Source organism: Saccopteryx bilineata, chromosome 7 (assembly GCF_036850765.1).
Source record: "Saccopteryx bilineata isolate mSacBil1 chromosome 7, mSacBil1_pri_phased_curated, whole genome shotgun sequence".
NCBI lineage: Eukaryota > Metazoa > Chordata > Mammalia > Chiroptera > Emballonuridae > Saccopteryx > Saccopteryx bilineata.
In genome coordinates, this window is record NC_089496.1 from 89,642,419 (window position 1) to 89,659,868 (window position 17,450).

General features: G+C 50.1%; 1 protein-coding gene across 5 annotated transcripts; it reads left to right on the top strand.

Annotated features, from left to right (window-relative positions):
* Positions 1-775: 775 nt before the first annotated feature.
* Positions 776-17,074, top strand: PPRC1 (PPARG related coactivator 1). 5 transcript variants are annotated; one of them, XM_066238531.1, is made up of 15 exons: positions 776-960; positions 5,834-6,022; positions 6,597-6,743; positions 6,865-6,966; positions 7,079-9,902; positions 10,194-10,247; positions 11,771-11,828; positions 12,627-12,697; positions 13,629-14,340; positions 15,073-15,216; positions 15,324-15,390; positions 15,510-15,631; positions 15,872-16,023; positions 16,635-16,775; positions 16,816-17,074. In XM_066238531.1, the coding sequence occupies exons 1-14, from the start codon at positions 808-810 to the stop codon at positions 16,736-16,738; spliced, it is 4,899 nt and encodes a 1,632-aa protein (XP_066094628.1). In that variant the 5' UTR covers positions 776-807; the 3' UTR covers positions 16,739-16,775; positions 16,816-17,074. The 5 variants fall into 5 exon arrangements, with proteins under 5 accessions (XP_066094628.1, XP_066094627.1, XP_066094630.1 ...); XM_066238530.1 differs by having other exon boundaries at positions 16,635-17,074; XM_066238533.1 differs by having other exon boundaries at positions 15,330-15,390; positions 16,635-17,074.
* Positions 17,075-17,450: the final 376 nt, after the last annotated feature.

The window sequence follows — 17,450 nt, forward strand, 5'->3', positions numbered from 1 at the left end:
TCCACCCTTACCCTTCTCCTTCCTTTCTGTCTCTCTCTTTCCCTCCCCGCAGCCAAGGCTCCATTGGAGCCAAGTTGGCCTGGGTGCTGAGGACGGCTCCATGGCCTCCACCTCAGATGCTAGAATGGCTCCAGTCGCAACAGAGAACGCCTCTGACGGGCATGCCGGGTAGATCCCGGCCAGGCGCAGGCGGGAGTCTGTCTGACTGCCTACCCGCTTCTAATTTAGGAAAAATACAAAAGAGAGAGAGAGAGAGAGAGAGAGAGAGAGAGATTAAACTCCAGTATTGCCTGTCACAGCATGAGATTAAGTGCGAGTTAGAGCCTGGAGGGTGCTTGCCACTAGGGGGTGCAGTTTCAAAATAGACTCACTTAAGGAGTATACGAAATAGCAGGTAAGACATCAGACAAAGAGGGTGTTCCGACAGTGGACAAATTAGGAAAATAAAAAGATGCCGAAATGTTAACTCTATCCTTATTAATTTTAGCTCCCCAGCTGGGTCCCCTACTTAACAAGAAAAACTAAGCATTACAGTTTGCCTACAGTATGTACCTTTCGGGTCCGATTAAAGCGACTACTATTCCCAGACTCCCTCACGAGGCCAATGCCCTCTTTTCGGTGGCGAGTGCGTGTGCATGTACGCGCGCTGTGGGGAGGGCGGGTGTCTCGCCGCGTGGCCTCCTGGGACTCGTAGTTTTGCAGTGTCTCTCGGGAGTTGTAGTTCCCTTTCCACAATCGGCTGGGCGAGGCAGGCGACTCATAGGCGGCGCCGGCTATCAGAGCTGCGCTGGGTGTTCAGGGGCCAAGATGGCGGCGCGCCGGGGACGAAGAGACCGAGTCGCGCCGCCTCCAAGTGGGGGCCCTGGCCCCGACCCTGGCGGTGGAGTCCGCGGCGGCAGTAGTGGGAGTCGGAGCCAAGAGCCGTATGGGACTGTGGGCTCTGTGAGCGGCGGGGAGCAGGTGAGAGGCGGGAGGGCGGCCCGCAGCTGGCAGCAAAGCGGCGGGTGCCGGGCGGTGACACGTGGACGCCACAGGAAAGGGAGGAAGCGCTTCGGAATCGATGCGGGTGGCTGTGGGAGACAGCTTGGGCCGACTGGACTTGGGCCGTTTGCTGGTGGGATGCGAGGTCCCTAGGGCCATTTCTCCTGGAGAGGCACAGACTGGTGTTGGAAACATGGCCCGTGATTGGGGGTGGGGATTCGGACTGGGAGTCCTGGGCTAAGACCTCCCTCAAAGAATGTCGAGTTGGGGGGGTGCCCCTGTCTCTGTGCCGCAGTGCCTTTTCGGAGCCACGTTGGGTGGGGAGAGCGATTTTTCCCAGAGAAGTTGTCTGCTTACCCCTCCTCCTCTAGACGGTCTGGGCACCCACGTGGATTGGGCTCAGGGTTGGGGGGGGCCTCGGTTCCCGGTGGGGGCGGGGAGGGATGTCCACGTGGCTCCCGCCTCAGGCTGCCCGGCATCTCGAATCCGCGCTGGAGTCGCACTGCCGGGAACTGGGTGTGTCTCAGCCGGTCCCGCCATCTCCTACCCGGCTGCAGGCCCCTGGTCGGGAAGGAAGGTAGAGGCTGTTTAGAATCAACTTTGCTCAGAGCCTTGGAAGTTTTTTTTATCCTTCTTTGGTTTGCTGCGCCTCTAGACAGCAGACGGCAAAGGTCTCTGCAGTTGTGCGGGAAGGGGAAGTCTGTTCCCTGCGGATGGCGGAGTGTGCTGGGGACCGTAGAGGGCTGGAGTGAGCTTATGGAGGCTTCTGTCTGACCGGCTTGGGGTGGGTTGTGAGTGACGGGCACTGGCATTTTGGCTGCCTGCAGTCCTAATTCTTGATTCAAGGGGAATGGAGAGTGTCAGCATGTACCTGGGACAGGCTTAAGGCAGCGAAGGAGAATCCCCTCACCTCTCACTCTTTTCTCCAGTATCTCTCTTGAGGCAGCTAGCTCACATCTGCTCCCGTGAACTGACACAATTGGGGTGGTCTGTATTTAAGGCTGCCTGGCATTTTTGCTGGGAATAAGAAAAGTTGGAGACAATATGAGAACAACACTAGTTGAACATTTATTGGATGGGGTGGATTCTGTCAGAATCTTTTTTTTTTTTTTTTGCCTTCAGTTCTCCATACTTCAGAAATGTTATCTTCTTCGTTCTCAGCAGAGGGCTTCTTAAAAGTTTCCACCCAGAGTAGAGGTTGGCAGGACTTAGTTTGAACTGTTATCTTTCTTAAGCAATTGAGCTGAATTCTTGAAAGCTTTTTTGTTGTTTTCCAGGTGGGACTTAGGCTGCAGGCTGCCAGGTAATGTCCATTCCAGCAGACCAATCCAGGCCCTTGCCCAGGAGAGAATGACTTCGGGGGCCCTAACTTGGGAGCTCCCACCCCCTCTTCCCTCATTTTCTCAGAGGTCATATCTTGTGGGAGTGGAGCTGCCCACCCTTTTGAGGAGAGGCAGAAAGGATTCATGATCTAGCTGTAATCCCAAGTTGGGTGGTCATTTGGGGTTGGAGAGGGTCTCATGGAGAGATTGTTCTCTTTCCCCCCCTCCCCAAGAAGGGTATGTGGAAGCTTGTCAACCAGCTACTTATTGAGGTAGCTTTATATTCAGACATGGAATACTGTGGTAAACCAATCATGGTCCCTGTCCTATCAGATGTTATGTTTTTGTCAGGCTAGACAAAATATAATCCCAAATATGCAATAGGAATCAACTTTGCAGGGTCTGGGAAAGGACATTTTAAGCTGAGATTTGAAGGCAGGGTATGTAGGTGGGGAACATTTTCATCAGAGGGAATAGTATGTGAAGTCCTTGAGGTAGGATAGAACATAGCTTATTGGAGACACTGAGAGTCCCATATGGCTAGTGTGTAGAGAGACAGGCACTGGGAGAAGACAAGTCTGGTGAAGACCAGGACCCCTGTAAGCCATATTAAGGAGTTTAAATCTAATGCCAAAACCACTGGTAGGATTTAGGGGAGGGTCTTGGGAAGTGATTAGGTCATATTTTTTAAAGTTTGTAACTTCTGAGCAGTAAGAGGCCATTGAAGAGATTTAGGGAGGGTTTCTGGAAGTGATCGGATTTATTTTTAAAAGTTTGTGCCCTGGCCAGATAGCTTGGTTGGTTAGAGCATTGTCCAGAAGCGCAGAGGTTGCTGGTTCGATCCCTTGTCAGGGCATATACAGGAACAGATTAAAGTCACCCCCTCTCCTCTCTCTAAAATCAATTTAAAAAAAGTTTGCCTGGTTTTGAACCATGCAGGGACAACACTGGATGAGGATTCACTTTTAGCCTAGGCTTAGTCCCTAAATGATGATGGTACCCTGGGAACTGTCCTATTTTGGGATTGAGTGATGGGTGAGGTCAGGTGAGAGTTTGGAGGGGTTGAGTGGTTTGTAGACCGTCATTGCCTTGAGCTTCTGGCCCATTGGCTGGGCCAGGTAGGTGGTAGGGCAAGTTGAGATGCAGCTTCCTTGCTCACCCAGGAGTGTTTGCTGAGCCAGGTGCTATTTAGCTGTGGTTGTAATTACAGGATTGTGAAGGCCTGGGAGGAGTTAGTGCCTAAAACCTGCCACCTTTCACTTCATCTCTGGGCCTGGCCTGCTAAAGTTTTTCTGTCTAGTTTTTCCTTTCCTAGGAATCCTCAGTTTGGTAGGAAGATGGGGTGTAGTTGTTGCTTTATTTTTCTCTTGGGAGAGGTACAGAGTTTCCCTTTGCTGCAGAGGTGGGGACTGGCTTATCCATATTTATTCCTATTCTTTTGGCCTTTGCATGATCTTTCCTACAGTCAAGATACCTGTGGCTCTGGCCTCTGGTCTTGCCAGCCCCATTCCAGCCACTTCTGCCCACACCCTCAATCTTGACAGGCCTGGACTGGTGGCTCCCTGCCTAACAAGGCTGAAGACATTGCTAGTTCTCAGAGAAATGGTGAGGTGGGGCTTTTCCATCTACAGAATCAAACTTTCTCATCTTTTGCTCTCACCTGGTAGGGATAGGGAAGACTTTTTTCCCTTGGGACTATCATTGAGAAGCTGGGTGGCACTCTCTAGGGCAGGGGTTGGGAACCTATGGCTGGTGAGCCAGATGTGGCTCTTTTGATGGCTGCATCTGGCTCGCAGACAAATCTTTAATAATAAAAAATAATGTTAAAAATTAAAACATTCTCATGTATTACAATCCATTCATTTCCTACTGCTCATGTTCATGGTTGTGGGTGGCTGGAGCCAATCACAGCTGTCCTCTGGGACAACACCAAATTTTTATTGGATAATGCATAACACGTACACGGGTCTGTTGTATGGCTCTCACGGAATTACATTTTAAAATATGTGGCGTTCAGCCTGACCAGGCGGTGGCACAGTGGATAGAGCGTCGGACTGGGATGCGGAAGGACCCAGGTTCGAGACCCTGAGGTCACCAGCTTGAGCGCAGGATCATCTGGTTTGAGCAAAAGCTCACCAGCTTGGACCCAAGGTCGCTGGCTCCAGCAAGGGGTTACTTGGTCTGCTGAAGGCCCATGGTCAAGGCACATATGAGAAAGCAATCAATGAACAACTAAGGTGTCGCAAAGCGCAACGAAAAACTGATGATTGATGCTTCTCATCTCTCTCCGTTCCTGTCTGTCCCTGTCTATCCCTGTCTATCCCTCTCTCTGACTCTCTGTCTCTGTAAAATAAATAAATAAATTAATTAATTAAAATATGTGGCATTCATGGCTCTCTCAGCCAAAAAGGTTCCGGACCCCTGCTCTAGGGCCTTCAAAATAGAGTTGTAAAAGGTGTGGAGAGCCCCTACTACCAGGAAACGGGGCACAGCCAGGAAGGGAGCCGCCCCCTCGTCCTTCACACACCGTACATTTGTGGGGAACCTGGTGCTAAACCATTCCTAGACCACCTGCTTCTGGGTCGGGGTTTCCTACGTAGCAGAGCAGCTCCCTCGCTGGGATCTATTGAAAGTCAACCCTCGAAACAAGGGTTTGTCGTTTCTTCCTCCTGTGCCCCTTGACCCCAGTTGGGGGGGAGGGGGCCCGGCTGGCGAGCTGGCTCAAGTCGCTCAGCCACCTTCCTCCTCAAAAAAAAAAAAAAAAAAAAAAAAGAATTGTAAAATAAGTGTGAAAATCAACTGTGTATAAGCATACTAGGCATCATGGATGACCAGGAAGTATGTGTACAATTTAAACACTTGTAAGAGCCAAGAAGAATATAAAAGCTACTAGGATATGAAGGGTTATTTGCCCTACAAGAATTTGGAATCTAGTTTTAGTTATGATGCAAGGAATGTCATGGGTTGGGGAGGGGATAAGACGTGATTGCTAGGAAAGTGAGTGGTACAAAAATGTGTGAATTCAGGGAAGCGATTATGTTGGGTTGGGGTACCCTGAAATGTCTTCTTGAAGAAGGTGAGGTTTGAGCTAAGCAGGGAAGAGAGGCCTAAGGTATTGTAGGTAAGGTGGTGGTAGTAGCTGCAATTGCCTACTTGCTGATGGTGTGTCCTTCAGACTTTCTGCCTTCACATTGCCAGCAGACGTCTCTTCTGAACAATTTTGGTGTTCTGACCTTGTTTTAATAATCTCTTGTGGCTCCAACTGTTTCTGGATGGAGTCCAAACTTTTTTTGCCCAGAAGGTCCTTGAATACTGCCGTCTTGGTTGGGGCTTTGGCTCATTCATGAATTGTATTTCTCTATGCCCATCAAATCTGGAGGCTTGTCTGTAGTGGGCCTCCTGCTGAGTCTGGGGCCTTTGGTAGAGGCCTGGGCACCTGGTTTACAGCGCATATTAATTAGCTACCCCGGAGAGCCAATGTCCTGCAGCCTTCACCATGCTCTTCTGACCTTTCTCCCCTTTTGCCCCAGGTGCTGCTGCATGAAGAGGTGGATGATTCTGGCTTTGTTGGTCTGTCTCGGCTGGGCCCCTGTCTGAAGGACAAGGACCTGGAGATGGAGGAGCTGATGCTGCAGGATGAGACACTGCTGGGGACCATGCAGAACTACATGGATGCCTCCCTCATCTCCCTCATCGAAGATTTTGGGAGCCTTGGAGAGGTGAGCTAGAGCTGGCTTTGGAGGGCTTCAGATAGGAGCTTTGCATGGGAGGTTATGGCTCAATGGCCCTGTTCTCCCAGAACCTTTGCTCTTGGATACCATCCTGAGTCCTTGAAGTATATTTTTTGTCTCTAATTGGGAGTTGGGCTGCAGGCTGCCAGATTAGGTCCCATTTAAGGATGACCTAGCAGGCTTGGACTATAGTTCAAGGCCTTTTCTCCTGCCTGGGCTCCTGATTTACATGTCCAGAGGGTTCTGATCCCTGTTTTGAGCCCAATTGAAGCCTAGCAAGGATCATCTGCTGAGCATCCCACTTCTTAACTTGAGAGTGGAGGGAGTGTTTGAAACCTAAGTTTAAGATTAAATTTTGACAGGTCTCTGTTGATACTAGGAAGGTACTGAATGGTAGTAAATGAAATTGGAACTAATTCCTCCTGATACTCAAATTTGTCCCTGGCAAACTGAGCTGAACTGAGAGGCTGGGCGGCTGATTTTCTTGGCATCCAGTTCTTAGTGGCTCAGTGGGTCATTTGTGATGTTGGTGTGGGACCTTCCCGTTGTCTTTCTGGAGCAGAGCAGGTTATCTCTGGAGGACCAGAATGAAGTGTCACTGCTCACAGCTCTGACGGAGATCTTGGACAATGCAGATTCCGAGAACTTGTCTCCGTTTGACAGCATTCCTGATTCTGAGTTGCTTGTGTCACCTCGGGAGGGCTCCTCTGTGAGTGTGGGACCAGGGGAAGGGGTTGTATGGTTGGTGCAAAGGTTAGAACCACATCTGTGGGTCCTACTCACATAGTTCTGAAGCACAAACTCATCTCAAGTCCTTTTCTCCCTCTTAGCTGCACAAGCTGCTCAGCCTTTCACGAACACCCTCAGAACGTGACCTCATCACCCCAGTTGACCCGCTGGGGCCCAGCACAGGCAGTAGTAGAATGAGTGGGGTAAGCCTGACCTAGAGAGTCTCAGGGAATCCTTGGGGGGAAGAGTGTGTGGGAACAGTTGTGGAAAAATATATTCCTGGAGAAAACTCCTTCTGTGGCTTCTCTCCCATAGGTAGAGATGTCTCTTACAGATTGCCCTTGGGACTTCTCCACACCCTCCTTCTTGGAGACCTCCTCCCCCAAACTTCCTAGCTGGAGACCCCCAAGATCCAGACCCCGCAGGAGCCAGTCCCCTTCCCCCCAGCAGCGTAGTGATGGGGAAGAAGAGGAGGAGGTGGCCAGCTTCAGTGGCCAGATGCTTGCTGAGGAGCATGATAACTCTCTGAGCAGCATCCAAGACTTTCCCATGCACCTAGCCTGCCCCAAGGAGGAAGAACAAACAGCAGCAGCAGAGATGGCAGTGCAGGCAGCTGGTGACGAGAGCATCTCTTCTCTGAGTGAGCTGGTGCGAGCCATGCACCCATACTGCCTGCCCAACCTCACCCATCTGTCGTCACTTGAGAATGAACTTCAGGAGCAGCCAGATGATTTGACACTGCCTGAGAACTGTACAGTGCTGGAGATTGTGGGCCAGGCAGCCATAGCTGGCAGTGACCTGGAGATCCCAGTCATGTGGCAGATCCCTACTGGACCCCGCTCTGTGCTCTTGGATGACTCGCTAGAGGCCAATCCAAGCTTGCAGCAGCTGCTCCTGCCTACACTAGATTCAGAGACGGAGGCTGCTGTGTCCAAAGAAACCTGCTCTGAGAAAGAGGGGTTATCGTTGGGCTCAAAGGAGAAGCTGGAGTCATCCTTGTTGGAGCCCAGGGAGGTCGTGGATCCAGTGGAGCCCAAGGGTCCTCAGAACCCCCCAGCCAACACATTGCTGAGTTCACAGAGAGCTCGGAAGGGCAGGAGGAAGAAGAACAAGGAACAGCCAGCAGCTTATACAGAAGGCTGTGCTAGGAGGCTCAGGTCATCCTCTTGTGGGCAGCCTGCTGTGACTACAGAGGTAATCTCTCAAGCAGGCAATTTGCCTCAAGAGGAACTTCGAAGAGATTTTGGGCCTTCCCATGGTAGAGGGAAGCCCCGGGCTTGGGCTCGAGCCTGGGCAGCTGCCATGGAAAAGCCTAGCTCTGGGCACTTGGAGAGTAGTGCGAGACAAGCTAGTCCTGCTAGAGAAGGTCCTGTAGACCTCTGTTCCAACCTGGGTGATACTGTTGAAGCCAACCCTATTCCAGCCCATCTTTCATTGGTTGACTCTGATCATGCCGATCCCATGCCACTTGATTCTGTCGAAGCTGATCCCATTGTAGCTGACCCTACACCTGTTGACCCTGCATTGGTTGGCCTTCCTTCAACCAACTCAGAGCCAGTTGACCCTCTCTCAGCTGATCCAGTGTTGACTAAGCCAGTCCTGGCTGACTCGGCAACAATTGACTCTGCAGTGGTTGTTCCTATCTCAGAGGACTTGTCACCAGTTGACTCTGTTCCTGATGACATGCCTCCAGTTAACCCTGTGCTAATTAAGTCTAGGCCAACTGATCCCAGACGTGGTGCAGTGTCATCAGCCCAGGGGAGTCCATTCCCCCAGCTCCTTCTGGAGTCAGAGTCCTTGGATCCCTTAAAGGCCATCATCCCTGAAGTCAAAGAAGTCGTGGGTCCTCTGAAGGTGGAAGGTGGTACCAATGCCACAACCCAGGAAACCAGACCTCGGCCTCTTAGCCTATCTGAGTACCGGCGACGAAGGCAGCAGCGTCAAGCAGAGGCAGAAGAAAGGAGTTCCCAGCCTCCGTCTGGAAAGTGGCCCAGCCTCCCAGAGACCCCCACAGGACTGGCAGACATCCCTTGTCTTGTCATCCCACCAGCCCCAGCCAAGAAGATAGCTCAGCAGAGAAACCCTGAGGCTTCCTTTGTGCCTGTGGGTCTCAGCCCTACTTATCCTTGTTCTGAGCCACCTGCAAGCAAATCTATGGCCTCAACTTCAACCAAGCAGGTGCCATCCCAAGAGATGCCACTGCCGGCCAGACCTGCTCCTCCTGCTGTGCAATCCATGTCTTCAACAGTACCCACTGCTCTGCCTTTTCCACTGGGTGGGCATGGCATGACCCCCATATTGCCCTCTCCCACAAGTGGGCAAGGGGTACCCAGTCTGCCCCCACCACCCTTGCAGCCTCCTAGTCTTCCAATGTCTGTGGGACCAGTGCCACCTGATCCCTATACTCACTATGCCCCCATGCCACCCTGGCCTTGTTATCCCCCTGGCTATCCTTGTCTGCCTCCCCTACCAACAGTGCCCCATGTTTCTGGTGCCTGTGCTGTTCCCCCCACTTGCAATGTGCCTTGGGTTCCCCCTCCTGCTCCAGTTACACCTTACAGCTCTAGCTGTACTTACGGGCCCTTGGGATGGGGCACAGGGCTGCAACACCCACCATTCTGGCCTACTGTGCCCCCACCACCTTTGCCTCTAGCCTCTGTTGGGAGAGCTGTTCCCCCACCCAAGGTGGAGCCCAGCAGCGTCCCAGCTGGCCCTCCTAAAAGTGTACTTCCTGTGCTGATGGCTCCTCCCCTCAGTCTTGGGTCAGCAGGCCAGGGAGCTCCACAGATAGATTCCACCATGGTGGATGACAAGCCAGTGCCTGCATCTCCCCATCTGAAACACAAGGTGTCCTCCCCAGTGCAAAGCCCACAGAGTAAGGTTTCATCACATGTGTCTGCTGAGAGTATTGCTGTTGAGCCTGCATCAGAGAAGCCAAGGCTTGAGACCCAGGAGACCAAGTCCAGGGATAAGACCCCCTCTCCTGTTGCCAAGGCTGTTCCCACACCCTCACCGAGACAGAGTACTGTCAACAAGTTGCCTGCTGTCCATCCAGCCCGACTAAAGAAACTGTCCTTCCTGTCTACTCCACGTACCCAGGGACCTGAGGATGTGGTGCAGGCTTTCATCAGTGAGATTGGTCAGTGCCACACGATTCAGTTAGTGTGAAGAAGGGCATGGGGGTGGAGGGTGTCTTCCATAGATCAGGATAAAGCACTTAGATGGGGCTGGTCTTTAGGTTTCTTTTGGAGGGTATAGATGGAGCTCTGGGTTTGTTTGATACTTTCTTGCTTTGTGTTGTTGTCTTGGTTTCCTTAGTACTTTGAGCAGGGGGAGCACAAAGGGAGCAGTGAGGTGATTTTGGACTTCTGGGACCTGTGTACTCAGTCAGTGGAGCTGGTTTCCAATCCTGTGTTGTTTGCTTCCACAGGAATTGAGGCATCAGACCTGTCCAGTCTGCTGGAGCAGTTTGAGAAATCAGAAGGTGAGGGAACCTGGGTAGCTTTGTACCAACTCCTTTTTGTTGGTGTTTCCTTAGGGCCCAGTTTGTAGTTACTGGGATGGGGCAGTCTCAGCCACTAGAGCAGCCCCCTAATTGGACAGAGGAGAGACAAAGATCTACCTGTGACACAAAGCCAGGGAGAGGGCACAGCATGGCAAGTATTAGAGTAGACCTGTGGGAAGATCCACGTGGATTGGGTTGTTTTGGGACTTTTTTTCTAGAGGGAAGTAGCTCTCAAGCTAGGCCTTGAAAAGACAAGATTTAATAGAATGCATATGGTGAATAAAGGCAGAGGTGTAGGAGTGATTGTGGTGTATTTAGAAGGCAATGCATAGCTCAGCTTTTTCATTGAAAGGCATGGTTTTCAAGGAGTTTATGGTCTAATTGAGGAAAAAAATATGCAGAAATGACTCCTGAATTGGCAATGGGTATCTGTAGTTCAAGGCAAAATATAAAATAGAAGTGTAGAACAAGAGTAGGCAGTAAGACTAGGAAGTTAAGCAGATCATGTAGAATATTAGGCTTACAAGTTTGGACTCTTGTGTCAGAGTCAAGGGAAGTATGGACATTCCTAAACAGAGAAGAGACATTAAAAATAGTACTTGGGTCTGACCTAGGCTGGCACAGTGGATAAGCATCGACTTGGAATGCTGAGGTCGCTGGTTCGAAACCCTGGGCTTGCCAGGTCAAGGCACATACGAGAAGCAACTATTACAAGTTGACGCTTCTCACTCCTCCCTGTCCCATCCCCCCTCGTATCCCCCCCCCTTCTAAAAAAAATCAACAAATTCTTAAGCCTGACCAAGTGGTGATGCAGTGGAGAAAACGTTGACCTGGGATGCTGAGGACCCAGGTTCTAATTTTTGTTGGTATTTCCTTAGGGCCAAGTTTATAGTTATTTAAACTGGGGGAAGGAGCAGTCTCACTGGCTCGATCGTGGGCTCACCAACTTGAGCTGGGGGGTTACTGGCTTGAGCATGGAATCATAGATGTGACCCCATGGTCGCTGGCCTGAAGCACAAGATTTCTGTCTTGAGCAAGGGGTCACTGACTCAGCTAGAGCCCCTGATCAAAGCACATATGAGAAGCAATCAATAAACAACTAAAGTACCACAATTACGAGTTGATGCGTTTCATCTCTCTCTCTTCCTGTCTATCTGCCTGTCTTGCTTTAAAAAAAAAAATCATAAAAGAAAATAGTGCTTGGCTGGATAGTTAGTTGGTTAGAGCATTATCCCTATATGCATACCCCCTCCTCTCTCTCTAAAACCCATAGATAGATAGATAGATAGATAGATAGATAGATAGATAGATAGATAGATGATAGATAGATAGTAAGTAAGTAAGTACGTGGGCACCCCCTGGAAGAGAATGGATCTTTCTGGAGAGAGCCCAGAGGAATAGTTGGCAAAGTAGGTAGGTTTTCTTCCAAAGAAAAGTCAACCCTTCTACACCTCAATTTGGAACATCTGGTTGGGCTTTTAACTAGTCTGGTTTCTTTGCAGCCAAAAAGGAGTGCCCTCCCCCGGCTCCTGCTGACAGCGCGGCTGTGGGAAACTCGGGGTAAGTACGGAGACATGAGCGAGTTACCCTACAGCTGTTGGTCAGCGGCTGCCGGCGCTCCAGGACCATCCAGTGGGTGCCTCCGTTACAGGGATGTTCAGTGAGCTCTCGAGTCTTTCCCCATACCCATGCTCAGCCCATTACTGGTGGGCACTGTTTTGGGTGGCAAGGTAGGAGGATGTGTAACAGCCTTTGGCTGATTGCACTTTGGGGTTCCAAATATTCTGGAGGTGCTTTTTGTCTTCTGGCAAGTGGTACCTTTTGGGGATTTTCTTTCATTTAACAAATTTTAAACTTGCTCAATACTGGTGATCGTTTAAAATAAGTGGGGCAAAATGTCATGGCTAGGGCTTTCCTGACTCCTTGAAAGACACAGGCACCCTATACCCCCTTGTTCCCCAGTCTTTTGGCACCAAGTGGCCTTTTTTCATTTTTCTTTTTTTGGCGCCCATCGTGGGCACGAACTTTTTTCATTTTTCTTGTTCATGGTACCCCAGGCTGTTCTGCCAAGCATATTCTTCTCCACGTTGACTTGGGTTGGTTTGAGATGGGCATGTAAGGCTTGAAGTAGGTGTGTGGGAGGTATAGTTGGCCTGCTTCATGGTATTGGGCAGATCTGAGCTGAGACCCAACCTGCTACTCAGTCACCAAGACTGCTCTTGTGCTGGAGGATGATAAGGGGCACTTGTGCCTCCTGTTTCTCTCTGTCCACACCCCTCTCCCATTACTTTGTGAGGAAAGCAGATGTACAAGATGTTGAGGAGGCAATGAACCAGGCTTTCCCTTTTCCCCCACCAGCAGAGTGGACCCTCCCCAGGAGAAGAGGCCCCTAGACCGGTTACAAGCCCCAGAACTGGCCAACGTGGCAGGTGGGTTCAGGGTGGGGAAATCTGCTTTTGATTAGTTTATGCAGAAAATGTTTGTAGGGCCCGTTTTACCAAGTGTATAATAGGTGTTGGAGATCTGATCCTCAGTCCAGAGGCATGTGTGTAAAATGAGTATGTTGAGTATCAGAGGTTGTGTGGGTTATAGTAGGGTCTGAAGAGAGACAGTTCGGCAAGGGTTGTGTGGAGGGTAATCCCCAAAGCAGAGGCTTGAGAAAACCACTGATACCAATCAGGTCATTAGGGGATGGAACATTAGATGGAGCATCTTGAGTGAGCTGAAAGACTGAAGTCAGCCTGATATGTTTTGGGGAAGTGCTGGTGCTTCAGTGTGATTGTAGTTTAGTGCCAAATCAGGGGGATGGACAGAGCTAAAGCAGGAAATAAAGCTGGAGCGGTAAGTAGGAGGTCAGATTATGGGAACTTTGAATGTAAAGGTTAGCTGTTTGGACTTCATGCTGTGCATTGAAGAAGTAATTGAAAAAGCTTTACCAAATTGGTATTTGGGTGCTCCCTCCAGCAGGAAAGGTGGACAGGTGTGAAGCGCAAGGTAGAGGATTTTCGGAAGATGACTACTGGAGTCCAGGCACGATGCAGCCTGAAGTCAGGCAGTGCTAGAGTAGGGTGGAGGGGTCTAGGAATGGAGAGGTGGACCAGGCAGGACCACCTGGTTACCAGTTACATTTGGCAGTGAACCTGTTGAGGGGCTCAGGAAGATCTTGGCTGGCTGGGTTTCTATTGGTGGTCCCCAAGATGGGGAGCTTGGGAGAAGGAATATTTGCAATAATGGGAGAAGTTGATGGCCTATGGACCATCATTGGTATACTTTGTGAGAATATGTGGGAGTCTCTGGACAGTGTTTAGAAGTGTAGAATTGGATCTCATCCTGCTATCTTCATCCTCCCTCCCCTCACAGGGCTCACCCCTCCAGCTACCCCTCCCCACCAGTTATGGAAACCCTTGGCTGCTGTTTCCCTGCTGGCCAAAGTCAAATCTCCTAAGTCCACCGCCCAGGAGGGAACCCTGAAGCCTGAAGGAGTTACAGAGGCCAAACATCCAGCTGCAGCCCGCCTCCAAGGAAGGGTCCATGGCCCTAATCCAGTCCATGTGGGCTCTGGGGACCATGACTATTGTGTCCGGAGCAGGACCCCCCAAAAAAAGACGCCTGCCTTAGTCTTTCCAGAGGCAGGCTCCCGATGGAACGTCAGACGCCATCAGGATATCACAATCAAACCTGTCTTGGCCCTGGCCCCAGTTGTCCCCCTACCCCCAAGCACAGCTGCCTCTCAGGAGCCACTTGATCACAGGACTAGCAGTGAGCAGGCAGATCCTCCAATCCCTTGTCTTGCCCCATCTGCCTTGCTGTCCCCTGAGGCCTCGCCTTGCCGGAATGATATGAACACTAGGACTCCCCCTGAGCCCTCATCCAAACAGCGGTCAGTGCGCTGTTACCGAAAAGCCTGCAGGTCAGCCAGTCCCCCAAGCCGTGGCTGGCAGGGCCGCCGTGGCCGCAGCAGTTCTGTCAGCTCTGGGTCCAACCGGACCAGTGAAGCATCCTCATCCTCATCGTCGTCTTCATCCCGATCTCGATCCCGGTCCCTCTCCCCCCCACATAAGAGATGGCGAAGGTGAGCTCTGATGGTCTGTTAGGTCTTCTCCACTTAGGAAGTTCATGTATTTTCCCTCTGGTTTATTTTGAAAGCTTTTTTGCACATTGAGTTTGATACTTCCAGGCACTAAGACTTCTATTTCTGTCTGGCTTTTGCCTTCTGCCTCTTCCCTGGATTGTTGGAGGAGGCAAACTATGAGAAAATAGCTTCTGTCCTCTGTGTTGGAGTTTGGTGTATTTTTCCTTGGGACCTGCTTTTGAGGAGACCATTAGGACTTGATTTTAACCATGTTGATTTCTTTGAATACTCTGTGAGTCCTCATTTATGTGTTTTCCTGGTATGTGGGAAGGTGGGATTGTGGGTTGTTAATAGCAAACAGGCCTTTAAATCTTCTTTTGAGGAAAGAGTCTGGGTAGTTCCTTTTATTTTTTCTCGGTAACAGACCAAAATTTTCCATTTAGATAAGGAGGCCTTTATTTCTTTGAGTCTTTGTTTATTTTTATTTTTGATTTCTTCAATATTTTTCAATCTTTAGTTAAATAATTAAAAAGAAATATGACCTACGCCAGATACATCTAGAGTTCATGAGGGCTTCAATTTGGTGATTTGTGAAGAGTTTTTCCAGACCTCTTTAGCTCTCCTTTGCTTTTGGTCCTGAACTTCCTGACAGGCAAGGCTACAGCCAAGGTGAAGTAAGTGGAATATACCTGCACCGTTCCTAGCATTCCTGTGTGTCCCTTTATTCTCCAGGTCCAGCTGCAGTTCCTCTGGACGTTCCCGAAGATGCTCTTCCTCTTCCTCATCTTCCTCCTCATCTTCCTCATCCTCATCATCTAGTTCTCGAAGCCGGTCCCGCTCCCCATCCCCCCATCAGAGAAGCGACAGGAGGCGGCGGTGAGCATGAGTTCAGGAAGTCAGTGTGTTGGGTGCAAGTGCCTGAGAGCTCTGAGACTTGAGCTGTGTAATGTCTGGGGGGCTGATGGCACCTACTTTTTTGTCAGGTACAGCTCTTACCGTTCACATGACCATTACCAAAGGCAGAGAATGCTGCAGAAGAAGCGTGCAATAGTGAGTTAGAAGAGCAGGTCTTGGGAGGAGGGAGCTTGCTCCTGAGCCATGAGCTCATAGAGCCATCTGCAGCTCTGGTCCTGGCTCATGGTGTTTGAACTTTCCTTGACCCAACATAGGAGGAGAGAAGAGTGGTCTTCATTGGGAAGATTCCTGGCCGCATGACGCGGGCAGAGCTGAAACAGAGGTTCTCCGTTTTTGGAGAGATTGAGGAGTGCACCATCCACTTCCGTGTCCAAGGGTGAGCTTGAGTCCTAAGGTCACAATGTTCTTTCTGTCCCACTCATGTACCCTGATGCTTTTCTGTCTTTACCCTTTGCTCTGGTGTGCTGGTTAGTGTCGGACAACTTTATATTTTTTTACTGAGGATTGTTTATTTGGGGAATGAGAAGATTTACCCCAGTCTCTCTCTACCCTGAGGGGCTGTTTCTTCATGACACGTGCCTAAATAGCTAACCTTTGCCTTAACCCTCCCCACCAGTGACAACTATGGCTTCGTCACTTACCGCTATGCTGAGGAGGCATTTGCAGCCATCGAGAGTGGCCACAAGCTGAGGCAGGCAGATGAGCAGCCTTTTGATCTCTGCTTTGGGGGCCGCAGGCAGTTCTGCAAGAGAAGCTATTCCGATCTTGGTGAGTGGAGGGAGGCCTGAGGCTTTGGTGTACTTGATTTCCATAGAAGTGTTCTCAGCCTTTTGAGGTTGGGCTAGGCAGACTTGTCTTTTTTTTTTTTTTTTTAATGTTTTTCTGAAGTGAGAAGTAAGGAGGCAGAGAAACAGACTCCCGCATGCGCCTGACCGGGATCCACCTGGCATGCCCACTAGGGGGCCGTGCTCTGCCCATCTAGGGCATGCAACCAGGCCATTCTAGCGCCTAAAATGGAGGCCATGGAGCCATTTTTAACGCCCGGGCCAACTTTGCTCCAGTGGAGCCTTGGCTGTGGGAGGGGAAGAGAGAGACAGAGAGGAAGGAGAGGGGGAAGGGTGGAGAAGCAGATGGGCGCTTCTCCTATGTGCCCTGGCTGGGAATCAAACCCGGGACTCCTGCACGCCAGGCCGACACTCTACCACTGAGCCAACCGGCCAGGGCCTAGGCAAACTTGTCTTCATCTAACAAACGAAGGACCTAAGGGGTGGAATGACTTAAAATCCTTATTGGGATGGGAGGTGGCTGGCTATCTGAAAACCCTGTGGTTGGGAAGTATGGTCAGAGACCTTGATGTTTATTTCTTTCTACCTTTGTAGACTCCAACTGGGAAGACTTTGACCCTGCTCATGTAAAGAGCAAATTTGATTCTCTTGACTTTGACACATTGTTGAAACAGGCCCAGAAGAACCTCAGGAGGTAACCCTGGGCCCTTCTCCCCCTCCCCCATTTCTTTGGAGGTGTCCAACCATCTCCATCCCCTCCCCCATTTCTTTGGAGGTGTCCAACCATCTCCATCCCCTCCCCCATCTAGGGGAGAGAGCTGCTAGTGAGATGACTGTTTTATAAAGAAATGGAAAAAGTGAAATAAAAAATGTGTTAAATCAGATTTTTAAAAAGGGTATTTGTTTTTTATAATGCATTGAAGCAAGTTAATTTGCATTCCTATGTGAGATGGATGAGGTTGAGGGGTTCGCCCCCACACAGTTTGGATGACCTAAGTCACTATACAGACTAATAAACATGAACCTAGAAAAACTCCCAAGTGTTCTTGTACTTCTTTCTTTCTATGGTGTTAGTGCCAGATATACTCACATTTCCTCTGAGCACAATCAGTGTCATGTTTACCTCCATTGATTCCCTAGGACCCCTTCTTAGGTGTAAAATCCTATTGGACTTGAAACTGGCTTCTCAAGTGTGTTCTCAGTGAAATCAGTCATGTAGGGCAGTGCTTCTCAATTTTTAAAAAATTTTTATTTATTGAATTTTAGCAAAAGGATAGAGAAAGGTAGGAGGAGGAACTGGAAACATCAACTCACAGGTGCTTCTCATATTTGCCTTGACCATATAAGCACAGGGTTTCAAACCAGAGACCCCAGCACTCCCAGGTCAATGCTTTATTCACTGTGCCACCA